Source organism: Neophocaena asiaeorientalis, unplaced genomic scaffold, assembly GCF_003031525.2.
Source record: "Neophocaena asiaeorientalis asiaeorientalis breed wild unplaced genomic scaffold, Neophocaena_asiaeorientalis_V1.1 scaffold332, whole genome shotgun sequence".
In the NCBI taxonomy this organism is placed as follows: domain Eukaryota; kingdom Metazoa; phylum Chordata; class Mammalia; order Artiodactyla; family Phocoenidae; genus Neophocaena; species Neophocaena asiaeorientalis.
Genome location: NW_020173111.1, coordinates 6247062 through 6269927, shown reverse-complemented (window position 1 = coordinate 6269927; position 22866 = coordinate 6247062). Strand labels below are relative to the sequence as shown.

General features: G+C 39.3%; 1 protein-coding gene across 7 annotated transcripts in view; it reads left to right on the top strand.

Annotated features, from left to right (window-relative positions):
* The window catches only part of CLASP2 (cytoplasmic linker associated protein 2), a 175633-nt gene extending 172435 nt beyond the window's left edge, over positions 1-3198 (top strand). For 3 of the 7 annotated variants that reach the window (XM_024743456.1, XM_024743455.1, XM_024743454.1), the window contains one exon: positions 1430-3198. In XM_024743456.1, coding sequence (XP_024599224.1) covers positions 1430-1516 — 87 coding nt within the window. In that variant the 3' untranslated portion in view covers positions 1517-3198. The remainder of the gene's footprint in view (positions 1-1429) is intronic. The other 4 variants (XM_024743460.1, XM_024743458.1, XM_024743457.1 and 1 more) reach the window with 2 other exon arrangements.
* Positions 3199-22866: the final 19668 nt, after the last annotated feature.

Here is a 22866-nt window from a genome sequence, read left to right as displayed (position 1 = left end):
AAAAAAACACAAAATCAGTCTTGCTTTCTTCATTTCTTTGATACTATCAAAACCTTGAAATTTGTTCTAAGGGGTGAGGATAAACTATGATTGTTGAATTTTGGTTTATGAACCAGTTAACTGGCAAGACACTCACCTTCATATAAAAAGTTTCCCCCAATCCTAACAGTTGTCATTACTATAATCAAATTTATTTTTTAAGTAGCAAAGGGAAGAAAAAATACATAGAAAGAAAAAGAGCTCAGGTATATACCTTACAATAAATACCTATACAAGTTATAGACAGATTAAAGCAGTGGTTCTAGGGACTTCCTTGGAGGTCCAGTGGTTAACACTCTGTGCTTCCACTGCAGGGGGCGCAGGTTTGATCCCTGGTCAGGGAACTCAGATCCCAGCCATGCTGTGTGGCGTGGCTGAAAGAAAGAAAGAAAGAAAGAGAGAGAGAAAGAGAAAGCAGTGGTTCTTAACCTTTTCTGTGTTACAGACCACTTTGAGCTTTAGCTATAATCTCATCCCAAGAAAATAAATGCATACAGATAAATTTTACGCATAGTTTCATGGGGGCGGGGAGCGTTCAGTGAGCCTCTGAATCTTGTGGACACCAGGTTTAAAAACCCTTCGGTCAAAGAGAATGTTAAAAAAGCAAACTTTGAACAACAAAGTGGTTTTCAGAGAAAAATGTATCCAGAGTTTTGTCATAAATTTAAGTTAGGTCCTGATAATCCAGATTTGTCTGTAGAAGAATTAAAATTCAGCACTTTACCAGAATACTAGGCAGCCAGTAGTAATGTTGCATGTGAAGACAGTAGGTAGGAAAAATACCTGAGAATGACATTAGGTGAAAAAAAAGTAGAAAACAGAATTGGATGTGCTTTGATTCCAAACTATAAAAATATGATCTCATACAATAAAGACTGCAAAATGACACAGAGAAATCAAAAACATTCTTGTTAGGAGAGCAGTGACGTAGTTGTCTGAGATCTTGGGTGCTGGAGCCCAAGTGCCTAATTGCCTCTCCTGGCCCACTTCTCTCTACCCCTATGACCTTAGGCAGGGATGGCACATCCTGTATCTCGATTTCCTCATCTGTAAAATGTTGTGAAGATAAAAAGAGAGAATTTAAGGCAGTATATTGTATAGCACATACTGCTCAAATGTTTATCATTATTGTCTTAATGGTGACTTCTAAGTTTTGTATGTTATCACTATAACATTTTTTGAAAAGGCATGCTAGAATACTGTCCTGAACAAACTGAGACTTAAAAATTTTTTTTTTTAATTCTTAATGATCAACAGTAACTGGGGCGTTATAATAACCCCTCAGTCTAAAATATCTTTTGAAGCTCACATATGTATAATTTTTTTAATGAGCATCTTACAGTAATTGAGAGCAGCTTTCTCAAATGACGTGTTTGGCTTGAATCTGCAGATGAAGCTACTGAATCTTTACATCAAACGCGCACAAACGGGTTCTGGAGGAGCTGATCCCACTACTGATGTTTCTGGACAGAGTTAGTGAAGCTGATGGAAGTGAACCAGGTCTCTCAAAGAAAGGACAGACAGACCACCCTCATCAATGAAAGGAAATTTTCAAATACATCTTTTGGAAGTTGCCATTGTTTCCCAGTTTTAGTTTTTTGTTTTGTTTTGTATTTTCTGTAACAGAGGGCTATCCTCAGTCTGCATGTAACTTTTATGATAGTTATTCCAAATTCAAAAGAAGCAGTATTAACATCAGTTGGTCAATACAAAGTAATTTTTAATCTAATTCATCATTTCACATGTTTTACTTCTTTGTCGTCCCATTAACCTTTGCCAATGTTATGACTGTATACATTTTTTAAAATGCTGGTTAAACAGGAATGCTTAAAGCTTTAAAAGTTTAACAGTCTAAAACATTTTTTGGCCTTTATTCAAATGCAGAATAATATTTTTATTGCTACTTTGAGTTTTGTTCCGTATCATGTCCTATGCTAGAAATATTGAAATGATGTGAAATAAAGCAGGACTAATCTGAACTACAGCTGGACTCTGTTGGTGTGATGGTGATACACGTCATTAATTAGTTGCAACTTCTTTGGGGTGATCGGTAGTTTAAAACTAAGACCTCAAAGAAATGTTACAGAATCAGCCAGTTCTGTAAGGCTGATATCCTTTGTTGGTTGTTGATCTTGCCATCTTTATTTAAAACCATGTCCCCTCTATGATCCCTTAAGAAAGCTGTACCAAATCATCAGCCTGTGTTTTTCCTGTTACTTATTAAAATAGAAGGTTTCATTGCAGGGTTTTTTGGTTTGTTTATCTTTGTTGTGAATGATGCTTTTTTTATTTATTAATATCAAATTCACTTATGAATAAACTTGATAATGGAAACATAAAAAAAAATCAAGTGCATGTGTGTCCTTGACCGTCTTCTGTTTCTCATTTAATAAACAAACTAATTATTGAGACATGGGAGTCGACCAGCACCTTTTCTTTAAATGGTGGAACCTGGTTTCCTTTTACCATGAAATTGTCTTACTTGAAAACATTGATCCTGATGAGAGAGAAGATGGTGCCAAGGTTATTATCTTTGTATAATGGGCTCAAATTCTCTACCTCTTCAGGGCTAATACTTTTAACTGAGCTGCTGCCTATAGTGTCTTTTGGAAAACTATTAAAAGGGTGATTTTCTGTTACTTTTTAACAAATTTTTTTAATCACCTTTTGCTACACCTCTTATTTTCATGTGCAACCAACTTGCAAAAATTACCAGTTTTGGTGGAAGGCAAATTTGGTAATTTGGAACCAGGATACTAATGATTTCTCATCTTGACTTTTTAAAAAATCCTAACATAAAGTGAATTTGACTGGAAAGGCAAATACCTATTAGGGAGGCAATTTGCTTTTGTTACAGAGTTATCTGTACTTTCTTTGTTTAATCAAAAAAATGTAGAAATGTATGTAAAGAATTTAAGGCAAGAGTTCTGAATGGATGATTTGTGATAGGCTTTTACCTTCCTTCCTTTTTGTTCTAGCAGCAGGAAAATAGTTTCTCTATATCCCCCACTTTATCTGTAACAATTTTGTTTTCTACTGTTAATTACATTGTGTATTTATAGTTCTATGCTTACTGTTGTGCATATACTGGCAATAAAACTGTACATAACATTACTTGAACAAATTAACAATGTATATCAGTTGTTTTTCCGTCTCACTGTGTGACAAGTCACTTAACTCATAACTAGGTTTTTAAAAATGTTTAGAAAGTCCTGTTTCAGTGGTATTCTCATGAATTTCTAAGTGCATCCAAGGAGAAAAGATCTGTCAGGAGTAGCAGCCACAATCCAATGTATATAGCTCTATATGCATGTATATATTATAGCTTATCCTTAAAAAGAAAAGGTATTTTAAACATTGAACTCGTCTCAGTAATGCTTTATGTTCCATGACCTTTGGTATGTTTTATAATCATTTTGGATCTAAACATTGATCTAATTTTGACCTCTTCTTTAAGGTCCTGCTCTAACTACTGTTGACAACTAAATAGAGTCGCTTAAGCTGAATAATAACTCTACTTGAAAACTTAGATCAAACACCTGGCATCTAAAGGCAGGCACTCAAGAAATGAATGAACTGAGTAACAGAAGAGTATGGTTTAATGTGACGAAGTGAAAGCTAAGTCATGTTTAAAATTCTGTTATTTCAGTTGATAAGACTATAAGAAAGTTATTGTTGATTATTCAGATTGCTATATATAATACCTTTAATTTGTTCATTCCAGAAACATATTAAGATGTCAGCTATTAAAGAGTGGTGATAAAAAGCTACTGGTTAAATTTTTTTCTTTCTGCTTTTCTCCCCTAAGCTAATCATCAGTGTCATTCATTTACCCACGCTGCTGAGAACCAATTAAAACATATAATTCCAGGTTTTAAAACATGTTTGTTTCTTGTGGGTTTTCAGAATCTGTAATAGACTTCTGACATTTTCAAGTAAGATATGATTTGAACCTGAGGTTTCATATTTGGAGTAAATTTGCTATATTCCTTCATATTTTATTATAAACTTCAGGTCAAAATGACTTTTCATCAAGTTATGTCTTACAGTAAAAAACTAAAATCTTCAGGCCAGATCTATTTGTAAATTCAAGTGTTTCTTATTATTGTTAATTTAGAAAAACATTTACAGTAAATAGAAATGAGGATTAATGTTATTCCATAATACATGAGGTTTTTTTTTTAAATTTAACCTTTGACATCTTTGCTTCCTGTATTGTTTTAGTTCATTTTATTGCAGTTAATCAGTATAGTTTTATAGCCATGCAAATGAAAGGTCTAGAATTAAGCTTTAAAAAAACCTGTCAGTTAAAAAGTTATCCATCTCTATTGTGGAATATTTGGAAAATAATGAAAAACTGAAGGAAAAAAATTACCTCTCATAGCACCACTTTAGATGATCTGTGTTGTTATTTTCTGGCGTGCTAAGATAATCAATTTGATTTAATGCTGAAAACTGTAAGGGAACATTAAGTTTTGTTAACCAGAGAATGACAAGATTAGAATTAGCTAAGATTTTGAATGCTTCTGTTCTGTGCATGTATTTAACAATACATTTTGAGGGCTTCCCTGGTGGCGCAGTGGTTGAGAGTCTGCCGGCCGATGCAGGGGACACGGGTTCGTGCTCCGGTCCGGGAAGATCCCACATGCCGCGGAGCCTGCGCATCCGGAGCCTGTGCTCCGCAATGGGAGAGGCCACAACAGTGAGAGGCCCGCGTACCGCAAAAAAAAAACAAAAAAACAATACATTTTGAATATATTCCTTCTTTGTTTTTCTATAGGATGACTTCTAACAGCAAAATATTCATTGGTATGTGTGCAGCATAATCCTGGGTTGTTGATCTTCACTGGATATTCCTATAACAAACAGCTACATCTTTGGCACATCTCTAACTATTTCCTACTTGGCAATTTTATAGATGCCTTTACTATGAAATTACTAAATATAGAAAAACAATCCTTATTTAAAGATATACTAATTACTTAAATAGCTGGGTTTAAATTACTCTTATAATAGTAATCTAAAATAGAACAGGAAAATACAAGAAATCTTTATATGTATCGGAATTTCAGTATTTCAAACTTATGTACATTCATCCATGCAGAAGATAATGTGAGTTGCCTTCAGGGAGACAGAGTAGAGCAAATAACCATGATACAGTGTGGTTAGTGCTATAGTAGAGAATAACACAGGGTGCTGATGGGAGCTAGAGAATGGGGGTGGGGGTACACATAAGGTGTAATCACAGAAGGCTTCCTAGGAGAAGAGGTGATGTTTAAATTTAGTCTGGAAACAATGGGTCTGAGGCTCATTGGGGTGACAGGGTAGGGAGAGTAGAGGGAAGCCAAAGAGCAAGGCAGTGCTCTATGAAGTAAGAAGCATTACGTCATGTCACTGGAACTTTTTAAACCATGATTTGTTTTGGAAAATGTAAAAGAAATCTCATATACTCTCTTAAAAGTCCCCATAAAATATCTTTCAAAAAGAAAAAAAAAATCTGTGCATTCTCACAATCAAGAAAGCTTGGCTATAGCTTTTCTTTTTTTTTTTTTTTTTATAACTTGATTTTTTTTTTATTTTTATTTATTTTTTTGCGTTACGCAGACCTCTCACTGTTGTGGCCTCTCCTGCTGCGGAGCACAGGCTCCGGACGCGCAGGCTCAGCGGCCATGGCTCACGGGCCCAGCCGCTCCACGGCATGTGGGATCTTCCCGGACCGGGGCACGAACCCGTGTCCCCTGCATCGGCAGGCGGACTCTCAACCACTGCGCCACCAGGGAAGCCCTAGCTTTTCTTTCAGGGGTTTTAGTTCAAAAGTTTTCCTTTTCTTACAAATTTATAATATTGAATTCGCTTTCATTTATGTCTCCCCAGCTGGCCATCATTACACAGGTTGGTTTAGCTGGAACATGGGATGCCAGTGGAGAATGACCCCGGATTGAGTACTAGATACTCTGAGATATAATCTAACTGAACTAAGGAGTTCACTGAAGACTTAAACTGAAGAACAGCATGGTTAGAATTAACATCACAAACACCTCAATTTTACATACTCTGAAAACTTCAGAAGTGAGTTTTTAGGTTACAATTTTTTTATGGATTGGTCTCTGTGAATCTGGTTCTGATTACCCTTATTTACCTACTAAATATTTGAGCACCTGCCCTGCATCTGACACCTCTAAAATCTGTCTGCTGTAAATATGTAGCTGTGGATCTGGTAATAGGAGAGATGCATTAATGTGCTTTCAGAAATGTGATCGGTACAGGAGGGACCAGCCTGTAACTCAAGGTAGAAGGTGCTGCTTCTTGCAAACCATCCTGACCAGATAGCCCTGCATGCAGCCCCGGTCCCCAGTATTTTTTCCCTTATTTTTTTTTGCGGTACGCGAGCCTCTCACTGCTGTGGCCTCACCCCTTGCAGAGCACAGGCTCCGTACGCTCAGGCTCAGCGGCCATGGCTCACGGGCCCAGCCGCTCCACAGCATGTGGGATCTTCCCGGGCCGGGGCACGAACCCGTGTCCTCCGCATTGGCAGGCGGACTCTCAACCACTGCGCCACCAGGGAAGCCCTGAATCTGTTATTTTTATTGGAAATGAGTGCAAAAAGGGATTGCTTGCTGGTTTTAGTCTAAAGCCAATTTTACAACATTAATTTTTATCTAAGTTCAGGTCTGAGTAAAGACTTAGAGTTGAATTACTTCAACAAAGCAAGAAATGTGCCTTTTCTTCTCCATCCTCCTAAAGCCATGGTTTTCAACTAGGGGTGATTTTGCCCACTGGAAGACATTTGGCAATGTCTGGAGGTATTTTGGGTTGTCACAACTCGGTGGGGGAGTGCTACTGACATCTAGTGGGTACAGGCCAAAGGCGCTGCTAAGCATATTACATAGACAGGACTGCCTTACCACCCACCCCACCACACGCAAAAAACAAGTATCCAGCCCCAAATGTCAGTAATGCCCAGGTTGAGAAAACTTGCACCAAAGCAAAGGAGTTTCCATGGATAGTTCCATGGGTAATACAGCCCAGTTTAAAAACACTGAATCAGTTTTTTACACTAATGTTGAACACAAAAGTGAACAATCCAGAACTCATTTCCAGCTGAATTTTAGGATAAATTTTCCCATTTTTTAATACATATGGGCTCACATGCCAAACATTGAACACAAGTCATTGATCCCCAACTCAACCCAAACTATTTTCTACTTTTTCTCCTACAACTTACTCCATTCTAAAGTCTCAGTCCAATGCTAGGGTAGTCCTTCAAATTTTCCTCTAAGAGAAATGGTGATTTTTATTTCAAAGAACTGATTTCTAGCTCTTGAGGTCAGAGAATTTCCATACAGTGAGGTTTCCTCCAGGTCTGCAGCAGTGTGGATGACTGAGGAGACTCAGAAGAATGGCCTTGAGGTTTGTTGGCCAGTATTAAGTCGATATTCAAATATTGTGTAATTCCACCTGTATGAGATACCTAGAGACAGAAAGTAGAATGGTGTTTGTCAGGGGCTGCAGGGAGGAGGGAATAGGGAGTTATTTTTTAATGGGCGCAGAGTTACTGTTTGCAATGATGAAAAGAGTTCTGGAGAAGGATGGTGGTGACAGTTGCAAAACAATGTGAATATACTTAATACCACTGGACTAAACATTTTTAAATGTTTAAGATCGTAAATTTATGTTATGTGTATTTTACCACAATTAAAAATAATTTTAAAAATAATGGTCATGGGCTTCCCTGGTGGTGCAGTGGTTAAGAATCCGCCTGCCAATGCAGGGGTCACAGGTTCAAGCCCTGGTCTGGGTCACGAACCCGTGTCCCCTGCATCGGCAGGCAGACTCTCAACCACTGCGCCACCAGGGAAGCCCTCAAAGATTTTTTTTTTAATAAATAAATAATGGTCATTAAAATGAGGTCAAAATACAAAAGTAATTAAGAAATCTGTTCACCACCTGATTACTGTGAACAACTCTATGTAAAGATGTTTGGGTAAATAATACATCGAATGATTATATATATATATATACTGAGTATATAAAAGAGCAGAGTAGGCAAATTGGAGCAACTCTTTATTTTCTTTTTAATTTTTTGGCTGCTTCGGGTCTTAGTTGCGGCACGCGGTATCTTTCATTGTGGCGCACAGACTCCTCTCTAGTTGTGGCATGCGGTTTTCTCTCTCTAGCAGTGGCGTGTGGGCTCAGTAGTTGTGGCGGGCAGGCTTAGTTGCTCTGCAGCAATGTGGGATCTTAGAACTCCGACCAGGGATTGAACCCACGTCCCCTGCATTGGAAGGTGGATTCTTAACCACTGGACCACCGGGGAAGTCCCAAAGCAACTCTTTTAAAAGTTGCTGTGTTGAGATGTGTTGCCCACAAAGATTGCAAGTTTCAATCATGGCTTCCTCTCTTGCACTCTGCTCATTTTGTTCATTCACTGATTTCAGTGATTCTGACTTCACCACTGATGGGTTTTTCTAAATTTGGCATATGGAATGAGACCCACTTTGTCTAAGTCCTGCCTCCTTTAAGGCACCTTCTGCCTCCTGTCACCACCCTTGCCTTCTGCTGTTGTATCAACTAGTTGGCATCTGTCCTAGATTTCCTCACCTTCCGAAGAGAGGATAGTAGCAGAGAATGGATTATGCAGTGAAGCTACTCAAGTGCAAAGTCACTATTTCCACCACTTGGGCAAGTTAATCTCTCAAAGCTTCAATTCCTCATCTACAGAGCAGCAAAAACAATAGCACTTATCACATAAGAATATTATGGAACTAAATGAAATAATGCCTGTTTCTTGGACATAGCCTGACACTCCACACGTGAGGGCCTTTAGAGCTGCAGTCTTAGACGGGGTGCAGCCATCCAGCTGACTCCCAGCGCTGCTGCTGTCTTCCTTTGTGCTCATTTATTTCACCATCCTTGGACCTGAGCTGCTCCACCCAGCCATCATAGACCCAGCATTTCATTTGCTAATTGCGGGGCTTTAAAAAAATTTTTTTTGATTGTGGTAAAAAACCATGTAACATTAAACTTAACCGCTGTAGCCATTTTTAAGTGTACAGTTCAATAGTCTTAAGCACATTCACACTGTTGTACAACAGACCTCTAGAACTTTTTCATCTTGCAAAACTGAAATTCTACTCCCATTAAACACTAATTACCCTTTCTCTAGCGCTTGGCACCCATCCGTCTACTTTTCGTTTTTATGATTCTAACTACTTTAGATACTTCATAGGAGTGGAATCATACAATATTTATCCTTTTGTGACTGGCTTATTTCACTTAGCATAATGTCCGCAAGGTTCATCTGTGTTGCGGCATGTGCCAGGATTGCCTCCTTTTTTAAGGCTGAATATTCCAGTGTGTGTATATACTACATTTCTTTATCCATTCATCTATTTTGGAAATTTGTGTTGCTTCCAACTCTTGGCTGCTGTAATGCTGCACAGGCCTTTTTTTTTTTTTTTTTTAAACCATTTATGTGTTTCTAGCACTGTCCACAATACTTGAACATAGCAAGTCTTAATACTTGTTTTATAAATGAATACATGAATAAATTAATTCAGTGAGTCTTTAGAATATCAAAGTCTCCTAAAAACAATAAAATTGTTCTATGTGTCTTTACATTCTGACTTTTGTTGCCGCTTTATATTTTAGCATGAAAATATGTAATAAATACTGTATACTAATTGTTCTTTCCTATGTGTCAGGTTTTGTGCCGAGTACTTTAGATGCATTAACTTTTCATTCTAATCCTACAAGGCAAGTATTATTATCATCATCATCTCCAGTTTACAGAAGAGAGACTAAGACTTAGAGAAGTTAATTGATTTGCCCAAGTCATGTAGCTCATAAGCTGTGTTTTAAACCCAGACTGAGGCCAGAGATAGAAAACTTAATCTCTGTGCTATAAATGCTCTAGTTATAGTACATGAACATTTTTTAGGTCCCCTCCCAACTTTGTGAATAGTGGTGTCTTTAAGATCTAAAAAAAAAAAAAAACAAAAAACCACCACTTATGGCATTTCAAAACCGCTCTTTAGCTGCTGTATGAATAAATAAATAAATAAATAAAATTCAAAATTTAAAAAGAAACTGCTCTTTAGGTATTTTGAAAAACTGGTGCATAAAAATAGTGAGTTTCTAAAAATGCACACATCTCACCTAGGGAAGTACAGAAGTACTCAGAATAGGTAAAAATAATATCCATAGTAGTTAAAGAAGAGGATGCAATTTCCATATCCTCTATTGTCCTGGAAGCATTGATAAAATGAGGCCTTATAATTCAACCCAAACAACATTTGTCTTGGAGATGCCTGATAACCCAAAGTGTGGCTAGGCAGGGCAGCTAAGCTGCAGCCCTGACGTCTCGCTGAGACTAATACTTATTTCATCCTCCTTTCTAACTGTCCTTCCTTCCTTTGCTTGCCTGTCTTCCAGCCTGGTTGGCAAGAGATGTCGCAGGAAGACACCATACAATAGCCCTAAGGAGGGTCAGTCAGCCCAGACTGGAATACAGGTATAGTAAGGGAATGTCTCCAAGAAGAGGGAAAAAGGGAAAAGAAAGAGGGGGATTCGTGATGAGCTAATGTATTGAGAAGGGGTTTTCTCAGACTTTGGGAGTGAATGTAGGTAATTTGACAAGCAAATAAAAAGCAAAGTATGTATCATAATATACTATATCCTTATTTGTGAATATTTACACATAATGATTAATGAAAGTATTAATGAAAGTTGACTTCACCAAAAAGCTGCTTTAGCTCTGATTGGGTAGGAGGTATATAGATTACCGAATCCTTACCTTCCCTTGAAGAAAGTGAATAGATAGTGTCTAAAACCACATACAATATCAGGAGATATAGCTAAAGGTTGAAAGTGGCTGCTTTGGAAACTAGCAACGTCATGAGAAGGGAGGTTGGGGCAGGGGACTGTGCTTTGTTATTGATGGATGTTTTAAGCTATGTACTTTTACCACTCTGATTTTCTTAAAAAGTAAATGAATTACACCAGCACTTCCAGATGTGTATTGTTCATGGTGCAAAACAACTAACAAAAAAAAAAAAACAACTAACGTGTACATGATATATGATTTTAAAGTTTGGGGGAAAAAAGGGTACATTCAAGCTTGCAAATCTGGGATATAGAGACAGGAGGAACTGAGGAAGAGAGGAAAAAGACCATTTGAGATGTGGGGTATGACTTCATTTGTATGACTTCATATATATTTGTTTTATTAAAGTCTTATCCCTACAGAAATGTAACTAAGACTTCTGGTCTTTTCCTCTGCTTCCTTGGCCCAATCTGCCTTTTTTCCTGCCTCTGTATTCAAACCAGTATTTATACATTACAAACACCAGTCTTTGGTGTATGATGTTTGGTCAAAAAAAACAAAAAAGTGATATCTCAGTTCAGAAAATCCCTTACCACATCAGTGATGATTGGGGAAGATTGATGCTCGCTTTAGGTCCCCAGACCTTGGTTTTTATTTAGTTATTTATTTTTGGCTGCTTTGGGTCTTTGTTGCTGCATGCGGGACTTTCTCTAGTTGCGGCGAGCAGGGGCTACTCTTTGTTGCGGTGAGTGGGCTTCTAATTGCGGTCGCTTCTCTTGTTGCTGAGCACGGGCTCTAGGCACATGGGCTTCAGTAGTTGTGGCATGCAGGCTCAGCAGTTGCGGCTCATGGGCTTTAGAGCACAGGCTCAGTGGTTGTGGTGCACGGGCTTAGTTGCTCCACGGCATGTGGGATCTTCCTGGACCAGGGCTCGAACCCGTGTCCCCTGCATTGGCAGGTGGATTCTTAACCACTATGCCACCAGGGAAGTCCCCAGACCTTGGTTTTTAACACCTTTCCTGCAAAAGAAGAAGTATTACCTTTGAAATTTCTGATTTTAATATCATGTAAGATTTTGCTATTCCATGGACTAGCAGTATCAGCATCACTCAGAAATTCATCAGTGCAGAATCCCAGGCCTCACCTCAGAATCTGCATTTGTTAACAAGCTCCCAGGTAATTCATATGTGTGTTATGGTTTGTGGTTCATATGCATGCTAATGTATGAGAAGCAGTGATCTAGAGGTATTTATGATAAACAGCACTAATGTTATTTATATTGCATTGTTCTTTGATTTTAGAATCCTTTTATTTTAACAATTGTCAAGCAGTTTATGGACTCCACTTTGAATCTTTCCAGTTAGCAGCTTTTTTTTTTTTTTTTTTACATTACACATTCTCATAGGAAATCTATGCACAAGTTTATTAACTACACCCTGGGAATCCTAGTACTGCATCCTATGATCACACAACCTCTAACAATGAAATGTACGTTGTATCATGGTGAAGTATCAAGTAGGCTGATTCAAGTTACCAATCAAATTTATTGTTTGAGCAATCAATACTACAAAACATATGTAATTCCATTCCATTTTTTAAAAAGTCATTTATTCGGGCTTCCCTGGTGGCGCAGTGGTTGAGAGTCTGCCTGCCGATGCAGGGGACACGGGTTCGTGCCCCGGTCTCGGAAGATCCTACATGCCGCGAAGTGGCTAGGCCCGTGAGCCATGGCCGCTGAGCCTGCGCGTCCAGAGCCTGTGCTCTGCAACGGGAGATACCAAAAAAAAAAAAAAAAAAAAAAAAAGTCATTTATTCAACAAGTACTTGGGCACCTATTCAAATGTCAGGCATTGTTCTAGGCATTAGGAATATCACACTGCAAAACTGGAAAAAATTTCTTCCCTCATGAAACTTACATTCTAGTTGAAAAGATAAGTAAGAAAAATATAGCATACTTGAGATAGTGATGAAGACTAAGGAAAAAAATCAGGGAGGGGGGATGAAAAAATGTGAGGATGTGATAGAGTCTTAACAAAGACTGGCAGTGAAGACCTAACAGAGCAGAATACTGAGCAAAGAGATGAAGGAAGTGAAGTATGGAAGTGTCAGTGTAAAAATCGATGAAGAGCCACTCTAAGAAGGAAGTAGAAAGTTTAATTCGAGCCAACCTGAGGATTATAACCCAGGAGACAGACTTTCAGAAAGCTCTGAGGACTGTTCCACCCACTAGAGGTCAAAGCACAGTTATGTAAGATTTTGAGACAAAGGGTTGTACAGATAACATACTGACAGTTTACATAGTCCAACAAGACTAATAGTGGGTTATTGTTAGCCTTTACAGGATTGAGGAAGGAATGTTGTCTCCTAAGGAGTTACCTTGCTGGCACCAGAAGGAAATAGCTTTTTTTTGGTGGCATTTCTGTGTGTTTCAAGGGGATCTAGTTAATGTGTAATACAGATGCACAATGCACACTAAAGGGGAGAGGGCAGTGGCTCAGATGGGCAGAGGGGGAATTTTATGTTCAAAATTTCTTGTCCCATCTTGAAATAATTTATTTTATCAGTAGCAGAATAATGGCTCCCAAGACGTCCATATCCTAGTTCCGGGAAACTGTGAATGTGTTACTTTACATGACAAAAGGGACTTTGCAGATGTGATTAACTTAAAGATCTTGAAATGGAGAGAGTATCCTGGATTATCCAGGTGTGCCCAATGTAATCATTATAAGTGAAAGAAGGAAGGAGAGTCAGAGTAAGTGAAGACGTGATGGCGGGCAGCCTCCAGAAGCTGGAAAAGGCAAGGCATCAGACACTCCCCTAGAACATCCAGAAGAAACACAGCCCTGCCAACACCTTAACTTTAGTCCAGTGATACTGATGGCAGATTTCTGACCTCCAGAGCTGTGAGATAATAAATTTGTGTTGTTTTAATCCACCCAGTAATTTGTTACAGTGCAATAGGAAACTAATAGAGGCAGCTAGACCTGTGGTTGTACAGACAAGTTATCTGCTTGAGCAGACATCTCCAAAATTACAATGGCTTTATAAAACAAACATTTATTTCACTTATGTACTGCACGTTGTCTAGGGGCTCTGCGGCACAGAAACATTCAGGGATCTAGCTCCTGTGGCCCAGAGAGTGCCTCCACCATGCCCTAGGCCTCACAGTCCTCTGCTGACTTGATGATACAGGAAGAAAGAGCATAGATGATCACAAAGGCAAATTTAAATGACTGAGCATGGAGGAGGCAAAAGATACCTCCACTTGTGTGCCATTGGCCAGAACTTGGGTAATTACAAGGCCACCTCTAACATTCCAAGAGAGACTGGGAACTGTACTTTATGTGCCTAAACAAAAGGAAATTGGTTTAGTAACATAGCCAATCTGTTACAATCCACCTTTCACGTGACCAAGTGTCTGTGTATGCCTTTATCCTGTACATAGAACATAGTCAACTCTTTCTGCAAAGGATGTAACCCCAAGTCCCAGTCAATACACCCCACTCAAAGTCCAGATCTCCAGTGATGTGAAATTCTTTCCATCAGGTCTGGATGTTAAAGGAAACCAGAATATGCTACCCTAAACAGGAGAATGCAAAGAATCTCATAAGAGTTTTGAAATGGCCAAGGCTGGAAGTAACTCAGGTCACTCCTGTCCATATTCCACTGGTCAGAACTCAGTCACATGACCACACAAAACTAAGGCAGTAGCTATGCTCAAGAAGAGGAGACAAGCACTCCAAGTAAGGGGATGAGTAAGAACAAAGGGTGGTTCTAGTCTTTCGTTACCTATCATTCGGATAAAAGTTCTGTTTACTTTACCAAATGAATTTATTTTACTTGCAGTTCTGTAGCCCTATTTACTTTTTCTTTTTAATTAATTAATTTATTTTTTATTTTTGGCTGCATTGGGTCTTTGTTCCTGCGCACGGGCTTTCTCTAGTTGCAGCAAGTGGTGGCTTCTCTTGTTGCAGAGCACAAGCTCTAGGCGCGCGGGCTTCAGTAGTTGTGACGCGCGGGCTTCAATAGTTGTGGCACAAGGGCCCAGTAGTTGTGGCTTGCGGGCTCTAGAGCACAGGCTCAGTAGTTGTGGCGAATGGGCTCGGTTGCTCCGCGGCATGTAGGATCTTCCTGGACCAGGGCTCGAATCCGTGTCCCCTGCATTGGTAGGCGGATTCTTTTTTTTTTTTTTTGCAGTACGCAGGCCTCTCACTGTTGTGGCCTCTCCCGTTGCGGAGCACAGGCTCCGGACGTGCAGGCTCAGCGGCCATGGCTCACGGGCCCAGCCGCTCCACAGCATGTGGGATCTTCCCGGACCGGGCAAGAACCCATGTCCCCTGCAACGTCAGGCGGACTCTTAACCACTGCGCCACCAGGGAAGCCCTGGTAGGCGGATTCTTAACCACTGCACCACCAGGAAAGCCCCTACTTTTTCTTTTTAATTTATTAATTAATTTGGCTGCAGAGGGTCTTAGTTGCGGCACATGGGATCTTCGATGCAGCACATGGGCTCCAGAGCACACAGGCTCAGTAGTTACAGCACATGCGCTTAGCTGCCCCGCAGCATGTGGGCTGTTAGTTCCCCGACCAGGGATTGAACCTGCATCCCCTGCATTGGAAGGCGGATTCTTAACCACTAGACCACTAGGGAAGTCCCCGTATTTACTTTTGTGGTTAGCACTTTATGTAAGGCAACTTATTTTGAGTATTTCATTTGTCCATGCTTTTCTGGAAAGAAAGCATACAGCACATATTAAAGAAAGTATTCATAGATACAGAAAAACATATACTAGTGAAACAGAATAATACAGTTTTTTAGCATTTAGATTCTTCTCCTCTTTCTTCCCCAATATCTCTGCTCCAGTTTTCATTGCAGTTTTCGTTTTAAATAGGAGAGACGTTAGGATGAAAGTAGATGGAAGGACTTGCTGTTCCAAGGCAGGGAGTGTGGTCAGCACACAGTCCCCAGCTGTCAGCCCCTTTCTGGTCAGCACATGCCTTCGGCCATGCTGAGGTCCTGTGCATCCTGCTGTAGGAATAGGGAGATGCCTGGGTTTAGTGTATGGATGGTTCATCTTAGTATGTGGTGCATATGGCACTCACTCAGGAGCGGCCTTGAAAGGTAGTAGTGAAAGGAAATCTATGGGGGAGAGCTTCAGACTCATCCACTTTGTAGGGAAAGAAGTGGCCTGAGATTAGAATGAATATATATATACACACATATATATATATATATATACACACACATATATATGTATATACATATATATACACATATACACATGCACATTGTGTGTGTATGTGTATATGTTATATATAATTTTATATGCACACACACACTCATGGGTAGTGCTGAATTACCTATCTCTCTCATCAGGGTACTAGAAGCAAAAATATTACAATATAGCTGTGTTAATAATTATTGTCAATTAGTCCTTTTTCTGATATCCACATCCTATGAAATTGTAAAAAGCAAAAGCAAAACCAAAACAAACAAACAAAACTGACCCATCAACAATCTCAGTTAATTATCCTAGCACAAAAAATCCATAAAGGTAATTTTCACGTGGCCAAGACAGCCCAATAGAGTGTTTTGGCTAAAAGGAAGAACAGAGAAGGAAAAATACCCCACATTCAGGACAGGCCGCACTACATTATTCAATATTTCTGGAAAATGGCCCTAGGTCATGATGACTCAAATTTAACTTGCCAGTTTATTAAAAGGCTACAATGTGACTAAAAATAGTGCAACAGCTTGCCTTCCCTCTATAAAATTCTTCTTTATTCCAAGAGAATCCCCCTTTAAGAATGTCCGAGAAGCCAGGGTTTTTTTCTGATTCCCTTGATATCAAATGCAAGATAAGATTATGACAAGTGCTCATAATCTAACCTGAGATTTTTCTTTCATATCTGTGCCTATCAGTGCCCAGCTACACAGTTCTGGGACACTTAAATACTGAGGCTCTGTTCTGCAATCCTTCTAACTTTCCAAAAATATACCCCTAGTCCAAGGAGATGTATGGAAAATATCTCCACAGTGTGACTCTTTGTGAAACCCTGAGTTGAAAATAATTCTCTTTGCTTGAAGATCTAATTGCCCATGAGCTGAGTTCATCATGGATTACCTGAGAAGCTGCAGCTTATACACTGCTTTCCAGAGTCTCAATCTCTTGTAAATTACAAGAGTTGAGTGCTACTTAATCTAATAATACTGCACATTTAACCTGCTTTTTATGGATATTTATCAACCATGCTTTGCCAAACATTTGTCTACAAGACATCTGCTTGCTGTTTTAACCAGGATGACTTCATCACTGTTGTAAATAAATGTAGACCTGTTGAATGATGGAGTGATCATAGTTCCTGCAAACTAAACAGGGACACTGAACCCGAGAGTTGATGTACCTCTAAGAAAAGTGGACGTATAATGTTGTCCCTGCCAGATGAAAGCAAACTGCTTCTGGTATTCTGGTGAGTGGGAAACAGAAAGAGGAATTTGCAGGTCAGTAACTGCCTGTACAACTATGGTGGTATTGCTTTGCTTCAGCAAAGAGCCATCTGAAACAGGAGCTAAATTTAACCCAGGGACAATGATTTCAGACTTCTGGGCCCCAGAATTTAAGAGAATACATTTGTGTTTTTTGGGGTTTTTTTTTTTGTTTTTTTTTTTTGCGCTACGCGGGCCTCTCACTGTTGTGGCCTCTCTGGTTGTGGAGCACAGGCTCCGGACGTGCAGGCTCAGCGGCCATGGCTCATGGGCCCAGCTGCTCCGCGGCATGTGGGATCCTCCCGGACTGGGGCACGGACCCGTGTCCTCTGCATTGGCAGGCAGACTCTCAACCACTGCGCCAGCAGGGAAGCCCTCATTTGTGTTATTTTAAGCCACCTGGTTTGTGGTAATTTGTCACAGCAGCTATGGGAATCTAATAGTAGCTATGTTGAGCGAAAAGGAATGTTGTTCCTGAATATAATGAACAATTTTCCAAGGTCATCTTTCCTGCTTCAAAATGGGAGTCTTGAACTTCTTAAGAACCACTTTCATCAGCTCATCACCATAGTATCATGAGAGCCTCAAGTTTAAGGTTTTTGTAATCTGGAGCATGAATGTAAATAGATAAAGAAAGAGGATCTATACCTTCAGCTCTTATTTATTCACTCAGTGAGAACCTGGGGCTGCATCTAGTGATGCCCATGCCTGAAACATGCTATCTGTGTTTAGTATATTACAAAGGCTGAGACAAAGGAATACTGCTGTGACTTTATAGGTTTATGTATCCTTTTATGAGTAAGTGCTTTTCAATTCCTATTAGACTACTCACAGTACTCGCAAATGAATCTTTTTTTTTTTCACTAAAAAAAAAGAGAGAGAAGAATTTACAGATATAAAGAACACCTAAAGTCAAAAATTTTTAAACTCAGAAATACAAATGGATGTAAAACAGGAAGGTATGAAAAGTGTTGACAGAACATAAAACAGAAATTTAATAAAAATTTCAAAACAACTCAGAAAAGAAGACTAAATTAAAATTTCCAAGGAAGGAGATTTGACTGAAAAACATAATGAGAGATATTGAGGAGATAAATAAAGACAACCAAGAGAATGAACTGAAATAATGACAGAGGTAAAAATGATCAGAGAAAAGGCCATAGTGATAGAAGATAGGCAAAGATGATCTAACATCCATACAATTGGAGCTTCTAAAGAAGAAAACAAAACAAGTAAATAGAATAGAAAACCAAAACCCAAAAATATCTTCCAGAAAGAAAAAAAGATCTGAATCAACGTATTGAAAAGGCCCACCCTGTTCCTGGAAAAATTATTCTGAAATGATGAATTCTTAAACATGTCCTAGTAAAACTATTAGACTTTAAAAGTAGTGGGGGAGGACTTCCCTGGTGGTGCAGTGGTCATGTTGATACTGTAGACCCTTCATATATGTGATGAAGTGGCACTTTACTCCTGTGGTTTTCCTCTTCAAAACCTGTAACATTAGTCCAATCATGTGAAGAAAATCAGACAAATCCAATAAAGGGGCAGTCTAAAAAATACTTGACCAGTATTCCTCAAAACTGTGAAGGTCATCAAAAACAAGGATAGTCGGAGAACCTGTCACAACCCAGAGGAACCAAAAGAGATGTGAAAACTAAATGTAATGCAGCATCATGGATGGGATCCTGGCACAGAAAAAGACATTAGGTAAAAATTAAGGAAATCTGATCACACTATGAACTTTAATGAAAATGATAATAATAGTAATAAATCAATACCGGATCATTAATTGCAAATGGAACATACTAATAAAAAATGTTAATAAAAAGGAAACTGGGTGTAGGTTATATGAGAACTCTCTGTATTATCATCTCAATATTTCTATTAATCTAAAAAACTTATTAATGTAAAAAGTTATAAAAAATAAGTTTATTTTTAAAAAAAAGGACTTCCCTGGTGGCACAGTGGTTAAGAATCTGCCTGCCAATGCAGGGGACATGGGTTCAAGCCCTGGTCTGGGAAGATCCCACATGCTGCAGAGCAACTAAGCCCGTGTACCACAACTACTGAGCCTGCACTCTAGAGCCCACGAGCCACAACTACTGAGCCCTCATGCCACAACTACTGAATTCCATGCACCTAGAGCCCATGCTCCGCAACAAGAGAAGCCACTACAATGAGAAGCCCATGCACTGCAACGAAGGGTAGCCCCTGCTCGCCACAACTAGAGAAAGCCTGCGCGCAGCAACGAAGACCCAATGCAGCCAAAAATAAAATAAATAAATTTATTTTTTTTAAAAAAACCATAGAGGCATAGACGTAGAGAACAAACATATGGACACCAACAGGCGAAAGCGGGGGTGGGAGGAATTGGGAGATTGGGATTGACATATATACACTACTATGTATAAGACAGATAACTAATGAGAACCTGCTGTATAGCACAAGGAACTCTACTCAGTGCTCTGTGGTGACCTAAATGGGAAGGGAATCCAAAAGGAGGGGATTATGTGTATATGTATAGCTGATTCACTTTGCTGTACAGCAGAAACTAACACAACATTGTGAAGCAACAATACTTCAATAAAAATTTAAAAAAAACAAAACTCAGGTGGTCAGTAGGGAAAACTGCTTTGAAGGAGACTAAAGAGACTGAAAAAACAAATGTAATTGTGAGCCTTAATTGAATTCTGGATTAAAGAAAAAACTATAATAAACAATTTGGGAACAAATGGAAAGATTTGGAAATGAATGTTAATAGATATTATTTAATGATATATAATAATAGAAATTAAATAACTCAGTTGAAGTTTAAAATTTTTGGGATGTGATAATGATATTACAATTCTGTTGGAGAATTTGTCTTAGAATACATTTTGAAGTATTTACGTATGAAATACTGCAACTTAATTGTCATTGTCAAGAAATATGCAACTTAATTTCACATGGTTAAGCAAATAATAAATAAGTAGGTAAAGAGAGAAAAAAACAAAATATTAACAAGAGTCAAATATATGACTAAAGAATATACAGGTGATCATTTTTCTGTTCTTTCAGTTTTTCTGTAAGTTTTTAAAATTTTAAAATACATAGTCGGAGAAAAAGTAAGAAAGGCTTGAGTTTTTGGAGAAGCATAATATTACATTAAATTTGCCTAGGAGAGAAAAAAATTACCTGTTCTGTTTTCCTCAAGATGAAGGGCATTTGGAAGCATATGAATTACCAGTTCCACAATTCTCCAGAGTAAAACTTTTTCAGTCAGTCATAACTGAGTAAAATATTCAAGCAACTGCCAAGTGGCTGGGGTGCCTCAGTGAAATGATGATAAGCTGAAGACTGTTCACATTCACATATGGTCAAATAGCATTTCATCCTTTGTTGGTTTTTACAACATAGTCAAAGACACCATGAGCGATGTCTATGCTTGAGTTGCCTTCTTATCCAGGCTATAGTAGTCAGGTCATTCTTGTTGATGGGATAGGTCCAAGATTAAAAGCTCTTCAGAGATTACTGGGAACCAGGCAGAGTTTCAAGCTCAATCAATGTATTAGTTTATTTAATCCTCATAACAACTCCATGAAGGAGATATACTATTATCTCCATCTTACAGATGAGGAAGCTGAGGTAAAGAAAGGTTATGTAACTAGCCCTAGATCACACAGTAATAATTGGCAGAGCTAGAATTCAAATCCAAAGCTAGCTATGGAGTCCAACCAGTGTCTCACATTCAAAAGAGTACCTGGCCCTTACTTGTGGCTACATATTCCACATGATGTTCATATTCTTTGTGACATAGTCCCCAGTTCTCAAAATATGGTTGAAGGGCATTCTTCCTATGCACATACAGAACCAGGAAGGTACATTCTCATTTTAAAGGTAAAGGGACTTTGATCAAATCCCACCTAATGATATTGTTATCCATCAACTTCAGAATAAGCATATTTGTTAACTGTTCCAGGAACAAATTTTGCTAGTTTTATATCCAGCTGACTTGCAGTATTTCAAACATTTTCCTACCTAACTGGTTGTGGCATGTTTTTTACAAAAATGGCCACAATTTCCCAATCCCGCCCCTATTTCTCTTAACAGAGAATCTGAAAAAACATGCATTTTATTATGGTGAAGCATTTTAAGAACCAGCAGACAAAAATCATCTTTGCTCCCTGTCAGCATTTATAACCTCATAATTGTTGTGATTTTGCATCTCCTCATGTTAAGAGGCAGAGTCTCTTTCCCCATCCCTTGGACGTGGGCTGGTCTTATGACTTGCTTTGGCCAAGAGATTTCAGCAGAAGTGATGGTGCTCCCGTTCTGGGCCGATGAAGGCCTTACACTGTCCTGTTGTCTCTTGTAACCCATTCAACCGCCAGGAGCATAAGGCAGGGCTAGTCTGCAGAAGGACGGGAGGCCATGCCATGCAGGCAAACCCCAGATGTTGGCGAGAGCCGGCCAAGATCAGCAAGGCCATCCCCCAGCTCATAGCTGCAACATGAGGAAGCCTCACTGAGCTCACAATAGCTGCCCAACTGAGGCCAGCTAAATTTCTGACCCACAGAAGCATGAGCTAAGTAAATGCTGGTTGTTTTAAGTCACTAAATTCTGAAATGGCTGGTTGCACAGCAAAACCTAACTGACAGTCCAGCTCACTGGGTACTTAGCACTGGCTTTTCCAAAACCTCAATATGTCCCAAAGGTACACCCAGCACCCCACTGTCTTAATCTCTTCAGGCTGCTATAACAAAATACCACAGACAGGGTGGCTTATAAACAACAGAATTTATTTCTGACAATTCTGGAGGCTGGAAGTCTGAGATCAGCGGGCCAGCATAGACAGGAGAGGGCTCTCTTCTGGGCTGCCGACTTCTCATTGTGTCCTCACATGGCACAAGGGGCTAGAGAACTCTGTGGAGTGTCTTTTTATGAGAGCACTTATCCCATTCACCAGGGCTCTGCCCTCATGATCACCTCCCATCACCTTGAATTTTGAGGGAACACAACAGACACTAGCACCGTGAACCTCTTAACAAAGAATCTGAAAGGATGCATATTTTGAAATGGTTAAGCAAAGCCCAAGGACCATCACACAGAAAGTGTCTTTGCTAACTTGCCAGCATTTGAAAATCATGCTATTTATCATTAATTTTTCTCGAGGACTTCTTGCTGTGCAGAAGTCCAAGGAGGTAGCACTTTTTAACCTGGCACTCAAATGTGAACATTTCTCAGACCCGATTTTCTCCATCAGGAGCTCGTCCTTCCTGTTTACCAGCTGTCTTCCTGGTCATTAGCTGTTACTAAGTACTGATTGGATGAAGGCTCTGTAAGAAGAACAGTCGTTCATTGGCTGATCTCCAGGGTCACATCTGAGAGGAAACGGTAGGTATGGGATCACTGACCATGGCAATAGCAGCTTTTCTGTTGAGAGCTGTAAGAGCTGCTCTCACAGTTTTGCAAAACAGCAAGAACAGAGTGTTCTTCAGATGCGGCTCATCTTTACCATTACTGGCAACATAAC